This window comes from Odontomachus brunneus, unplaced genomic scaffold (genome assembly GCF_010583005.1).
Source record: "Odontomachus brunneus isolate Ranch 3 - 2012 unplaced genomic scaffold, Obru_v1 Obru_scaffold_075, whole genome shotgun sequence".
Lineage (NCBI taxonomy): Eukaryota > Metazoa > Arthropoda > Insecta > Hymenoptera > Formicidae > Odontomachus > Odontomachus brunneus.
The window spans coordinates 1,663,831-1,678,910 of NW_022639525.1; the positions used below are offsets into that span (position 1 = coordinate 1,663,831).

Here is a 15,080-nt window from a genome sequence, read left to right on the forward strand (position 1 = left end):
CGGCGAAAGATGGTAAAACGATTCATAATTCAATTAGTTACTTGATTATCTTTCTCTCTCATCGAGACAGATATAATCGATATACTCATTTGTCGTCGCACATATCGCATATTTATCTTTCGCGCTATCAGAAATGTATGATGATTAATTGTACGTGTTTATTAGTCGCACGAATAAGATTGACTTTTATACGCTCACACGCTTGAGCGAATAATAGTTGTTCTAATAATAATTGTTCATGTTATCATAACTCGATTATCGTTTTAATTATGTTTTATGTATAGTCTAATCGTTTTATTAGACTTTTCTTCTTTTTATAACTAGACATACAAGATAAAACAACATATAGCGTTATTAAAATGTATGAAAACATCTCGCACGCGAGTAAAGTTCGTTATTTAGTTCCTAGAATAATTATTTCAAAGTCGTACAACCTCACGAGGTTTCCACGCATTCTTTCGTCACCTCGACGTTTCATCGATTATTGTCTCTACTTTCGATAGTCTTAAAAGTGTGTTCAGGTGTTCGGGTAAGGTCCGTTAAACAGCGGTTTGAAATTTCAGTAATGTCGTCCTGCAATCTTGTTGTAATAAAGTGCATGGAACACGATTGTAAATAGTGAGAGCGCTGAGAGCGCATGACGTATCTCGTAATTATCGATTTATCGCGATACAACGGAATTAATTGGCTCTCCATTACTCACACTTGCGCCTGCCTTATCTCGAGTATCCAAGAACAGAATGATATTATAACGATCGGCATCGAGACGCACGGAGTGTTCTCACAAACGTGAAACAGAAGCGACTTCGTGTCGCTTTTAATTGATATTAGAACACGTTTGAGATGTATCCGTAAGGATGTCTATCGCGGTAAATTGAAACGCTCGAGAGGAGAAAAAAGAAAAGAAAATCGACACGACTCGGTGAAAATATTTCTCTTATCATGATTCACTCTGTGCAGCGAGGACGAGGAATTATTAATGAGTTCAATGCACCCGAGGATTCTCTTTGTTATTGAACAGTTAATGGAATAATATTTGCGCGCATGTCAGATCGCGTCTGTTTTAAATAATCGTTATTTTCTTTTACGGCTAACAGCTAGCTACCGTGCAAGAAAAACCCAGAAGAGAAAGACACGATATCGGAGGTAACTTCTTGTCCTAATTTTAAAGTGACTTTATGCGACTTTATGCGACTTTATGAGAAAAATCTTCTAAGATGAATGTACATTTCGAAAGTATTTGAACAATTTGGTGGTATGGAGATCAAAACCTCGAGCGCATCGAAAAATTTGATTAATAAAGTTGATAGTGAATTATGTCTAAATTTGTATATTCGTAAGAAACATACAAATATAAGTAGACTGTATCGTAAGAATACTCGATTAGAAGTTTATCTGATGGCCCTGATCAGGTGAGTGTCAATCAATTGTGTAGTTGGTATAGAGTGATGTTATCGGGTTCTCATTATTAAGGTCCTGACTGGCACGTTGCGTTATATGTCATATTAGGATCCGATAATATCATCTTATACAATCGAGATAACTAATTGAGATCGACCGGATCTGAGCCGCGGAATAAACTTCTAATCAGGTAGCTGGTTTCCATGGCTTCCCCCTCTCTCCTCGCCCCCCGAAACATTTAGGATACTTCAGGTGTTTCGTGTAACTTTCGAGAAATCGATGTGATTTCGAAGTTGTGGAACGATTCCTGCCAGTTTTGTGACGAAATACGTTGAAACATTTGTGTCGACTAAGAGCCATTGTTCCAACCTCTTGGTAAACTATCTGACAGTTAAATCATGTGTCTGTCTTCGTTTTTTCTTCAAATTAAACAGACAGACACATGATTTAATTGTTAGGTAGCTTATCACGAGATTGGAACAATCGGCCAAGAATTAAGGTGTCCTCGCAGATTTTTCGGCGACAAACGCAACGATGCAAGTCATCGGTGATCTCGTGTCACAATCTTCCGAATGATTCGCCGGGTTTCAAGTGTACCTTACTCACCATCGATCAAAGAAGCCGGAACGTTCATCTGCTGGTGATGATGCGTGGCAGTGGGATGTTGATGGTGATGCGGTGGATGGACCTGCAGCAGATGCGATCTCGACTGAGAGAACGTCGGTGACGGTGGTTCCCAAGGTCGCGCGACGCTCGTGCTGACGGGCACATCCTCATCCTGGCAGCAGAACTTGTCGCCCACTGCCGAGGTGGTCGTGCTCGCGCAATTCGTCACTCCGTGGCCGTCGTTGCTGCTGTTGCTGTTGTTGCCGTTGCTGCTGGCGCTGTTGTTGTTGCCGTTGCTGCTGCTGACGTTGCCGTTGTTATTGCTGCTGTGGCTGTTACTACCGTTGTTCGCGAGGCGCGTGGTGGTCGCGCCCGTCGCAGGGCTACCACTACCACTAGCACTACCACTGACACTACCACTGCCAATGCCGTCGACCTGCACCATCTCGCCGTCGATCGCAGCCGCCGACTTGGCAGTACCAGGAGGGGTCGCGACGCCACCACCGATCATCATCACCAGACGTTCTTACCTCCGCCCCCTCCACAGTCGTGAGCAACAGCTCCTCCCTCTCTGCCGCTTTCCTCCGCCGACTCCTCGCAGATACAACACGTTTGTGTCCTCCGGATCGCCCCTGCTGCTACTCCCCGTTTTGCATCCGACGACTTTTTTGCCGTGTCTTTTTAGTCTCTTGCTCGCGATCTCCCGATTGCGAATTACTCGAGGCCTTCGTTAAACACAAAAGATCCAACGGCTGCTCCGATGGATGATTTTATGCGCGTTCTTTCGGACAACGCGAGTTTTCTCGCGCTTCAGACAGACGGCTGAGAATATCTATAATTCTCATCGCGCGGATAATATTGTCTGGCACGAACACTCTTTGACACTTCCGTCAGATGCAACGCCGTCCAAGTTACCGATAGGGTTTCAGTTTGCCACGTCCTCTATTCGTACACGCACATCGACGCGATAAGAGTTCGACACGAGCCTAAAACACTCGCGCTTTATTCGTCGTACGCTTCTCACTCGCGACTTCACGTCTATTGTCGTTGCTGGCAAAACGCACGACAATCCCACCCGTCGACGTTTGTTCGCGGAAGCTTTGCCTCATCCTCACGTTCAATGTTCACACACAACTGTCACGTGTACAGCACACCGTCGGCGACCTATCCTCTAACAGGCAGGTTCCGCGGATTCGCGCAGCACGTGGCCTGGCAAGAACACACGACGACAACGACGACGAGTTCGCTGTGTGTATTCTCCGTGTATTCCTGGATCAGCGGAGCGGAATGACTTCTTGGTCTACTCGCGCGATGACGGTCGCGAGCGCATCGCGACGCGAGCTTTTACGTCGTCGCCGCGGTGCTCGGGAGCTGCGGTAGTCGAAGTCGAGGAACCGAAGGTGCGGAGTGTTGGAGCGCAGGCGCCTTCGACGAAGCTCGTGATCGCTTCCTCCTCCTCCTCCTCCACCTCCTTCTCCACCTCCTCCTCCTCCTCCCTCAGTTCTTCCCTCTCCGTATTCTCTCTTTCTCTTACGTCCCGCTCTCTCTTCCTCTCTCTTCCTCTCTCTCCTTCCGCCTACGAAGGCTCCCTTCTCCAATGACGGACACCGAGGACTACTCTAGCGGGGTAACCTGCTCGCACTCCGCCGGATTCGAGCGGATTGCCTTCCGCTCAGGGTTTCGAAGCGCGCCCAGACTAGCCTTACCCCCACTTTGCCCTTCCCGCGGCCCGGTACTCGCCCGCCGCCGCTACTGCTCGCCCAGGTGAGATCAAGATTTAATGCGACGTGACTTGTGCCTCGTCGTTCCATATACGCGACCGATTCTCCGCCTCTCTTCGCTCCCTTCGTCCACAGACTTTTTCCCTTCCGGCGCGCACGGGTTATCGGCCAATTTTTGATCCCTCATGTGAATTCGTCTAACCTCCGCTCTCCGCGGGAGCAAACAGTCTTCTGGCATTTTCTTTCTTTTATCTTTTGACTACACGACTAAAGTACGAGACTATTAAGATACGAGATCTTAGGTACTCGTGCTGAGTGCCTAAGATACTCGTACCTTAGTAGTCTCATAGCTTAGCTACTAGTAGTCTAGAGTACCTTCTCGTACGTTTGCAACATAAGAACTTCACCTTTTTGTCGTCAGACGATCGATACGTCGAGTCACCCTCCAACGGAAACCAGAAGCTTACGAGTGTTTCGTTTAATCCCTGTGTGTGAAAAAGCTCCGCTATTAGTCGTTTCGTCGTAATACGTTGTACGTCACACGTCCCTTTCCCCTTTTGTTTGGTACTATGACATCGCAATCTCCACTTGCCACACTTTGACCCAACCATATTTCTTGGTTGCTAACACAAAAACGGTAGTAGTAATACATCGCTATTATCGCTAACATTATAATAGAATTTACTTATAAAAATATAATTATATTTTATAATTTATAATAATAATTTTCTCTATGTGTGTGATTATAATTACAAGTACCAAATATCTTTTACTCAGAGCAATTAGGTGAAGTGTCAGGTAAACGCAAGCGGTGATGAAAATCAGGGAACCGAATATAAGCAGAGGGTGATTGCCGATTACAGCGGATCCGTTCATAAAGGGTGGACGCGAAGTGGAATATTTGTGGTCGACGCGAGGTACAAGAAGAGCCCTCGCTCAAGCTTAGTCGATACACACGTAGACGAAGTGGGGACCGGGAATCGCAGACGGACATCGTGGGGATGCACGATAAGAAAGAGAGATAGAGCGACCGAGAGGGGGAGAGAGAGCCGATAAAGGCAGCCAAGTGCGCACTGCGAGCCGCGCATCTGAACTTACCCAACGCCCACCGACTATTACAGAGTCGATCGTCCAATTGGGCGACCCGGTAGCCGCCCACCGATCTGTTCGCTCAACTCCACGTCGCCCACGCTTTCAAGTGCGGGCTTTCCGCTCTTCCTTGCAACCGGCGCAAAGCCGTCGTCCTTCCTCGTCGCACGTTGACCGTTGCCACGGCTGCCGTGTGCAATTTCAAAATCGGACGTCGATGTCGGACTTAGGAGCACGTTACGGGGATAACCGATTGGTGCGATTACGTCGCGGCACCGACACGTTGCGTTCGCTTAAGCCTGGCCTGGTCTGGCCTGGTCTAACCTGATCTGGCCTGGCTTCATCATGCGAACGAAACTGGAGTACGAATTAATCGTCTGATAGCGCGCTATCTACGACGGTCTTTTATCCAGTCCCAAGCGGGACTTACATCGCTCTAGAGATTATCATAGATTGCTGACTATTAGCGGAGTATAATTTTGCGAATAATCGGTTTACAACGACTAGGTATATTCGTATAGGTATACCAGGTGGTGATCTTCAATTTGGGCGGGTAAGAAGAGCTCTTCGTGTTAATAATTGATCCTTTGGTTGAGTTGGAATTAAGCGAGTTACCTTGTATCTTTTGATGTCTTGTACAGTAAAAGAAGAAATCGCGAGTATAGTCACTGTATTTTTTGTTATTCCAACGAAAAGTAGTAGAAGCAATTTGCGTAGCAGAAACTCAATTAAAAATGTATCCTGTAGTTTTGATCAAGTCGAACCTAATTCGTTATTTGTTTTGTATAAGGTCCTAACTATTGTTATGGGATTCTAATTATTAATAAGTTTCTAGTTATTAATAATCCTTATTATTAAGAAGGTCCTGATTGCTGAATATATAACTTATTAAAACTCGATAACATCACTTTATATAAATCATGTAAGTGATAATTAGATGACTGACTGAGATCGGATTTCTAATTAGGAATATATGTCTATCACGAATACTATAGTACAACACTAGTACTTGCTATAAGAATAGTTTCCCCCGACTATAATTGCTCGCATAGAAAGTTTTTTGAGATCTAATTTAGATTCAGTTGGACTCCCCAAAATAATGATGGATTTTGTGTTAAAAATGTAATGTTTCAAACATGCAATTCGAAGTAGGAAGCTTAACATTTTTTCAATATTTTTTCTGGTCTTTGTTTTACATTAGAATTAGAATACAAACGAAACATATATTGATTTTCTAAATAATTTTATTTATTATAATACTCAAAGTATTAAAAACACATGTTTTTATTCTATTGAATACAATCCTGAGCAAAAATTGAATCTAGTGATTGTCTAGTAATGACTCAGAAAAGTTGGGTCTTACATCGCTACTAGCTAGGAATATAACGTTCACTTTTCCTAGTGGCTGTACCAGAAAAATTATCTAGTAGCTAGATAAAAAAAATAACTTGTAACTATAATTGATATAGTTACTAGACAGTTCTGATATCCAATTTCTTCAGAATTTACCGATGATTTTCTATCGTTACTGTGTAATCTTTTTCAGCTAGCCATTATCTATGTAATTGGTATAGTTACTAGATAATCGTGACATTCAAAAGACTGGAATATTTAACCAGTCACAAGCTAGTGACTGGCTAGAAAACTTATCTAGTCATTACTATCTAGCTACTAGTCTTGAAATCTGCTCTACTAGATACATTTTTGCTCAGGATGGTTGGTAGAAAAACGAGTTCCTGTTTGATACTATAAAAGTATATCGACAGAAAAAAGTACAAGTTAGAGTTTCTGTGTTTCGATTTTAGACAGAGAAACCATTTGAAAATATGATCTCTATTGATATCGCAGTGAGATAACCAATTTTGGGTATTCTAATCAAGATCTATATTGTACCTGGAAAAATTTTGGGAAATTTCTATGCGGGTATTTCACTTAGAAATTATAGTCACACTCTTTCACTATCAAGCACTTTTTTCTTAGTGTAACTTAAAAACTTGCGTTTCTTGCTTCGATTATATTCGCACAATCAGTGAAGAATTCGACGAATGAGATCAAAGCATATGGAATGTGCGGAATAACTTTCTTATTCCACAGTTTTTTCTCGAGCCATTAGATTAAATTAGTCTGGGTATACTTCTGCGGATATACGTTCGAGATGAAGATATAGACGCTGAAGAAAAATACGATACTTCGCAATTTATATTATTTATATTATTGCTGGTATATACGTAAGTACCAGCGAGTAAATATCTTAAGAGAAGAAAAATTACTGTCGTGTATCTATCGATCTTAGCATAGGCGCTTATAAATAATAGCTATATCCCTGTAATTTATACGCTATAGCTGCTTAACGATAGATAGAGATAGTCGTTCTAGTAATGGACCTCCGGCGAATACTGGTGCAGATAATTGTCGGCAGGGAGATTGTAATTGATAATAGCAATTTGAACGTGCCTTCTTCAGTTGAGTATACAAAGTATACAGTAGCGACACTATTTAATCATAGTTTCTCCGATAAACAAGCATTTCGACAGACTCGTGTCGCTCTTCGAATATCGAGGATGAATCTATAATGCGACTGACGAGACTGTCAAACGGTCCCGCCGAATAATACGGTGTCGAAACATCTTTACATAAGCTTGAAATCGATGTATAACGATAATTCGAGGATGTAACTTCAGAGTTATCTTGCCGCGAGTCGCAACGAAAAGTCGCAACCGAGTCTTAGGGTCGCCTAAGTGAATTGAACAATTATGACTCGGTAAATATTATCAAATATTTGCCTTGTGGAAACGCGCGCGCGGGTATTGTGTATCCATACGGGGAATAGACACTTGTTTGATACTCGCGAGTTGCGCGAATGTGCGACGTATCGATGATTATCGGCTGATGATTAATAAGATTAGACTCTATTTATCTAGGCAGCTGAACAAATTGATTTTCGTTACGCCAACTGTCGCGTCGGGAATAATGAAGTTGTCGGGACTGGAGACAGACTAATTTTCCACGTTTGTGCGTACAAAGGTTGGCATCACGATAGTAGCGACTACGAATTTCAAGTGTGTGTACGCCATTGTGTGTATATGATAGAAAATGACATTGTACAAATAACTATATTGAGGAGAAATATTTGGTATTTGTGATTATATAATCACATAGTGAAAGAGTTTTAGTCAAATAGTCAAATAGTATATCAAATAATCAGATAAATGGTAAAATAAATAGTCAGAAAAATAGTTTTCTAACAAGTTTCACTATAGTGTTAGTAAAAATTACCTTATATTAAGAAATAAGTGTTTGGTATTTGTGATATATTCGAAAGAATTAAGTCTAATCTAGAATTAAGTCTATCTTCTTTCGCATTGCGAAAGAATTAAGTCTAATCTACAATGTGCTCTTTGCTTCCTGTTTCTTGTTTTCTGTCTTTTTTTAGTTTAAGGCTTAAGGTGTAAGTCAGAAAGAGATAAAGAAAAAGAAACAGGAAGCAAATAACACATTGTAGATAAAGCTTTACAACGAAAAAAACAAAAGAAGCAAATATTATTATAATGTTAGTGATAATACCTAAGTCGAAGTTTTGATCTTACTTTCAGCCTCACTATTCTATTCAATACCTATTTTAATATTTTGAAACCTACATCAACCTCTTTTGATTCTACTTAACTTACCCAAATCAAAATTTTTATCCTATTTTCACTATTCCGTTCAATATTCATTTTGACATTTTGAAATTTATAAAATACAACCTATTTTGATGTTCTGAAATCTATAATACAACCTATTATACAACACTAAAGAAAGTAAAAAGAGAAATTTTATCAAAGTTAAAATAGGAGTAAATTGTATCATTAGAATTAAACCTATTTTGCTAATTTAGCTTCTACTGCGTTGTAGAATTTAAGGTTTAACATGGGGCCAAAATTTCGACTCGGGTAACCTTACATGCATATGTATTGTTACTACATTTTTTTTGTTAAAACAACAAAAAAAGATATAATTGGCGCCAAAAATGAACATAATTTTAGTGAATATTAATCATTTTTCCCTGAATATATATGGATATTACTGCACTAAGAAAAATTGTTTGATGTATGTAACCTAAATACATAGCAAGAAATACTTATAATTAATTATTAACTTATAGTTTATTTCTGTAGTCAGCGCTTTTGTAATGTTGCTGATAATATGTTACTACTACTTTTTCTTAAAGCAACAAAATTAGCGCTGAAAATGACTATAGTTTGTATAGTGAGATTAACATTTCTTCCCTCAGTATATTACTATTTTGTAATGTTATAGAAACAAAAAAAATAGCGCCAAATGTCACTGTATAATTTTAGTGTAATCAACAATAGTGCAATCTATTTTGTCATCCCAATGTAGCAATGTATACATATATAAATGTTAAATATCTCTGTGCACAGACAAATCTTATTAAAAAGATGCTGCACTGAAAAAACGTTAGCTGCGCCAACAAAAATCTATGAATAATAGCTAAATATCGTCGTTACATATAGATACTTATAAAAGTATAGCTGCCAGTAGTCATATTTAGCTATAAAACCTATATAGCAGCAACAGCATCAAAAGATTGACTTATAGCAGCAATTTTTTTTTGTTCCAGTAACAAACACATTTTCAACAAACATTTTCAGCAATGATTAGCAATGAGATTTTTTTCTGTGTGATTATCGACATAATGCAGCTTTCGTATTTTGTAATGTTCTTCTACTTGGTTGTATAGAATTGCAAACGCTTATACAGAGTGAAAATACAAATGTCGATGAATGACGAAGTATCCTATGTTACGTCAAAAACAAAAAGAAAATTGTAAATAAAATTGTTTATAATTTTTTACATAACATGGATACTCCGTCACTCATCGACACTTACATTTTTATTCTGTATGAGTATCTGCAATTCTATACATGCAAGTAGAGGAAACAGTGCAAAATACGAAGCTGCATTATGACGATATCCAACATCCTCTTAAGTGATTATAATTAAGCGATTCGCGCAACATTGATTCGCAAATATCTATGTCGAGTAATCATTCCACGTGTTTAATTCGCCGGTACGTAACGCGAAAAATTCATGGAAACGTTTAGTTGCTATATTCGAACAATGGACAAAGGAAGAAAAACTATAAAATCATCGGGCGCCCTGTGTCCCCAAAGAATTGCGAGTCGCGCGATTACTCACCGTGAATTAACGCAATACACAGACAGCGCTACATTGTTGCGGAGTCGCAAAACATTCGTGACTGCTATTATCACTCGCGCGACCGCATACGCGATCGTGTGTCGTGTGAAAAAATAGCGAGTCAGGCGCACGATGAAAACAGCCATTAGTTATTGCGTTAAAGCATTACCTTTGTTGTTCTTCAGGCTCGAGCGGAATGAAGCGATTGCAACTTCGTCTCGTGACTTCATGTTTCACGAGGAAGAGACAATCGCTCTTACATATAGTATAGGCACGGAAAATGCTGGCGGGACCGAACGGGATAAGTCACGTGGCACGAGATCGTCTCTAATCGTCTCTTTGTAAATTCTCCCGACTCCGAAACATTGTCCTCGACACCTCTCGATTGTTACATCAAAGCATCAAAGGCCATACGCGTATTCAGGACACCTAGTCATTGTTGTCGCGCGAGATGCACCGTGCTTCTCGTGTGTGACGCATGAAAAACAAAAGGAGAGAGAAGAAGAAGAACGAGACCAACGTGATGATCGCCGACGGAGAATGCCGCGGTATCCACTCTCGCGCACCACCGGGCTCGAAAAATTGATCGCGAGCACTCTACATCGTCACTGTCCGGCGTGCCCGGGGGGTTGCGCCAGCGTAAAGTATCGCCACCACCATCAACCACCATCACTACTATCACGAGGCTACCATTATCACCGTCGCACGCCTGGCGGTGATAAATCATGCGACAAGAATGATTCGGCTAAATTGCTGCTCGCACGTATCCGCGCTCGAAGCTCGCAGTGTGTGGGTCGTGTTGCATGGTCGCTCTAAAGCGGGGCTACGGGGGATGAAGAGAGGGGTTGGCGGGGGAAAAGGTAGCGAGAAGGGTACGCGACCTTTCCCCACCACGTCGACGTCGTCCGAGGAGACCGGCGAGACCTGGCCGAGAGAGGCAATGTCCGTCACGAGCGGTAATTACGCACGCGTTCCAGTAGCCATTGGTCTATTGATTTTGCCGGGGGCTGCGTTGGCAGCGCTCGCTGCTCGCGCGCGCCGCGACTCGCCAGGCCCATCACGAACAGCGGACCTCTTCGTGGCGTGTATAGGGCGGAGTCGGCCGTAGTGGGGCGACGTTGTGACCGGATTGGTCGCTGCGCCGGCGAACGTGCTATCGGCGATCTCTGCGTACACTCTGGTCACGTTGCGACTGATTCTACCGATTTTCTTTCCGATCTGCGGTGTCGCGTCGCTTCGTTTTGTCGTGCGCGATAGCGTTGATCTTGCGTTATTATGCGTCGTGTAAAAAAAAGAAGAATACTCGATGATTATCCAGTGCGTTTGACTTCCCGGCGATGAGCTCAAGATACATAGAATCGTTACGATTTATGTCGAGGGAAAAGACCGGTTGGACTTATTGAAATAACAGTCATCTTTGGCGGTAACCATTTTTTTTTTAGCAACAACAATATATACATCAAGTTATTATGACTATAATAGTATTTACTATAAATAAGATAGTTTTCTTGTGACTATAACCATTTCACTATATAATTATAGTCACGAAAATCAAACGCTTGTAAAAATTCGAACAGATACTCTCTTCATCCGTAAATAAATGATCGTAAATATACAGATTCGGATGCCATCAGGAGATTCTTTGTAAATATTTCTTGAATCGTTTCCTTGCTTTATTCTTTCATAACGCAGCATCTGACACGGAGCTCATTATGTCAAAACTCTCTACACCTAAAAGTAACGATTTCAATATACCCGAGTGTACGTACAATCTTAAAGCAATACTCTGATTGGTTTTGTTTCTTAAATTTACTCTAACATATTCATATGTATATGTTCATACTTACTTAAATTGACTTCTTGATCCTTAAACTGGGAAAACAGACTTTTACATTACGCATCATGTTATTTTAGCAACAGCAATATATACATCAAGTTACTATGACTATAGTAGTATTTACTATAAATAAGATAGTTTTCTTGTGACTATAACCATTTCACTATGCAATTATAGTCATAAAAATATGACTATAATTTAGAAAATAATTTAGAAAATATTTGGATACCATTCTTTATCTAAGATGAAAATTAATATACTTTGTATTTTTTCATCTTATATAAAGAAATAGATAATTCCACACACACATAAATTTATCTAGGTGATTATTTGTATAATTTTATCTAAATACCGGCAAAGCACTGGTAACAACATGTATAGAAAATTACTACCAATAATTATGACTGAAGACTATAATATTATTCATAACAAAAATTATTTTCCTGACTATAAGTACTTCACTATAATTATAGTCACAAAAATTAATCGCTTTTGCTATGATGAGAGTTTTGCGATTCATTCTGAAATTTGTCACAAATCTAGATGATGTTCATCGTTTATGTAAATAATATCCGATTTTCTCTTATCTTTGCAATTCAATAATCGGTTTTGTATATTGTATCTCTAATGTTGCATATATAAAAATTATCTTCAAGCCTGTTATTTTTTGTTGTCGTTAGTCGCCGACGACTTGGGTAATCGAGTATTTACTCGATTGAGAAAATGCAAAGCTTGATTTCATTAAGAGCATATTCATTTTTGGTGTCATCATTTTTTTTCACAAAATATTATTAATAACAACGTAAACAAAAGTTTACTATCACTAAACTATAAAAATTATTTCCCTGTGACTATAAGCATTTCACTATTTAATTATAGTCACAAAAACAAACATCTTTTCTCAGTGTATGACGAGAGTCTCGCGATTAGTTTTAAAATTTATCAAAATCTAGACTATGTTTATGTCTTTCTCGTTTATATAAATAATATGCAATTTTTTCTCATTTTTTTAGTTCAATAATCAATCTTGTACTTTTTGCTATTGCATTTCTGAAGATTTTCTTCGAGCGCTTATTTCTTATCTCGTCGTTAGTTATCGGCAACTTTTGGGTAATCGAGTATTCAAGGATAGCATACATAGTTTCTCTAAGAGTATAATCATTTTGAAGTCAACCATATTTTCTGTTGTTTTCACAAAACATTAATAGTAATAGCATGCACAGAAATTTACTATCATTAACTGAAGACCATATATTGACTGGGAGGGGGGAAGTTAATATATTCACTGAGTATTTTTCTGACTGTAAACACTTTATTATACAATTATAGTTACAACACTTTGGTCATAATAAATTTTGCGTAAATGTGCATGTTACCGCACAATGTTTTTGCTACTCTCTTAAAGTAAATCAGTGGAGCATCACTGAAAGCAGTAAATATACACTGATTTGCAGCTATAAGTATAGCACTGAAACTGCTCAGTGCTATACTTATAACTGATATTAGTGACTATTCATTGATTCACTTTAAGAGAGTAAAGTCTCGTGTTCTCACTTTCACGGAAGCACGTTCAAGTAATCCCGTGATGCTTACAAGTTACTCGGAGTGTAAGCTTTCGTTGAAAGATATTGACACGGTGACGTTGCACGTGATTACAGCATGTACAATAAAGGTGATTATCACGTAACGCGTGGCAATCTCTCAGGTGGTTTGTCGGGTGTAGCCGCGTCACTATGCCCACGATCCATCATAAAATTATAATATTCGAGTTTGCTGCAAGAGAGATCTTCTCTCTCTTAATAGCGCTGGCGTTATTAGCCACATCCTCCTCGAAGAAACGAGCCCACTTAATGCAGGGAAAAGAATTGTTGCCGCGTTGAATAGAGGCACCTGATCACCCGTTCTGATAGTTCTACGCGGTAAGCTACATTGTAAGTAATTTCGAGCGGGCAAAGAGAGCGCGGCTAATTACGTGCCTCGCGATGTGTTCTAAGTACATCAGACCTCGCGTATCAGCGACGTCGCTCCTCCTACCGGCGCGAGAATTCGCTTACATTCGCATGCGGCCTCCTGTGAAAGTAGCTAATTGGTTGGCAACCGAGTCTGCCCCGTTCTCGACGCCATCCTATGAAAATTGCGATTTCCAACGTTCCACAGATACCGCCGATAACGACATTCTCATCGTGTAAACGTCTATCTATGTAACGTGTTTCCGGGCCGAATTCGAAATCTAAGTGTGTTTGCAACTCTCTTTCTCTCCCCCTCTTTCTCTTTCTTACCGAACTCATGTCTCATCATAAAAGAATAATTCTCTATGTTTCACGTTGTGAATGCACAGAGAGAAAAAAACGATTAATCTTACTAAAATTATAGTCATTTTCGGCGTCAATTATATTTTCTTATGGTTCTAAAGGAGTAGTACTAACAACATGTATGTGTAAGATTATTATCACTATGGTATAACACTACAAAAAGTTGTTCTGACTAACATATTTCTTTTATTACACTTGAAATGTATAGTAAAGAAAATGTCTTGTAATTTTTTCTTTTTTTGTAGGTCTTGTACTTTGTAATCTTGCAATAGTTAACAATGCATTTGATTGAGCGTTTCAATGTAATATTTGTTAATTCGTATCAAATATGATAATAGTTATACTAACCGTCTAGTAATAATTACAAAACAATTAGTAAAACAAATTCTACATCTAGTTGAATAAATTATGCGGTCTAATAAATAATACTAAATAATTTAGTAATAACTACTGAATGGTTTAACTATTATTAAAATATTTTATTACTTCATATATTTATCACATAATGTAGTAAGTATTACTAAACAATATGATTTCATTTAACAAATTGTTTGATGATACATATGACATAAATTGATAATAGTCACCAAAATTAGCAACAAATAACAGCTTAGCAGCAAACACCAAGCCTTGCTGACATCAAGCAGTATTGAGGTTATATAATACTTATCAAATTTTGTGATTATATTTACTTACACCTTTAAGAAAAAAATATTTGATATTTGTAACTACAGTTATATAGAGAAATTACTATGAATTATAGTCAAGACTATATCAAGTCAAGAATTATAGTCAATACTATTTTTATTTAAATTCTACTATAATGTTAATAATCATAACATTATAAGCAAAAAAGAAAAAATTACAAGACATTTTCATTACTATACTTTTCAAGTGTAATTAAAGAATTAT

At 39.2% G+C, this 15,080-nt stretch overlaps 1 protein-coding gene across 2 annotated transcripts in view; it reads right to left on the bottom strand.

The window, feature by feature from the left end:
- The window catches only part of LOC116847226 (paired box protein Pax-6-like), a 42,108-nt gene extending 31,409 nt beyond the window's left edge, over nt 1–10,699 (bottom strand). The window contains exons 1-2 of one of the 2 annotated variants that reach the window (XM_032821976.1): nt 10,189–10,699; nt 2,008–4,213 (exon numbers count right to left, since the gene is read on the bottom strand). In XM_032821976.1, the coding sequence (XP_032677867.1) occupies nt 2,008–2,521 (514 nt within the window). In that variant the 5' untranslated portion in view covers nt 2,522–4,213; nt 10,189–10,699. Of the gene's footprint in view, nt 1–2,007; nt 4,214–10,188 lie in introns of those variants that run through there. The other variant, XM_032821978.1, reaches the window with a different exon arrangement.
- Nucleotides 10,700–15,080: the final 4,381 nt, after the last annotated feature.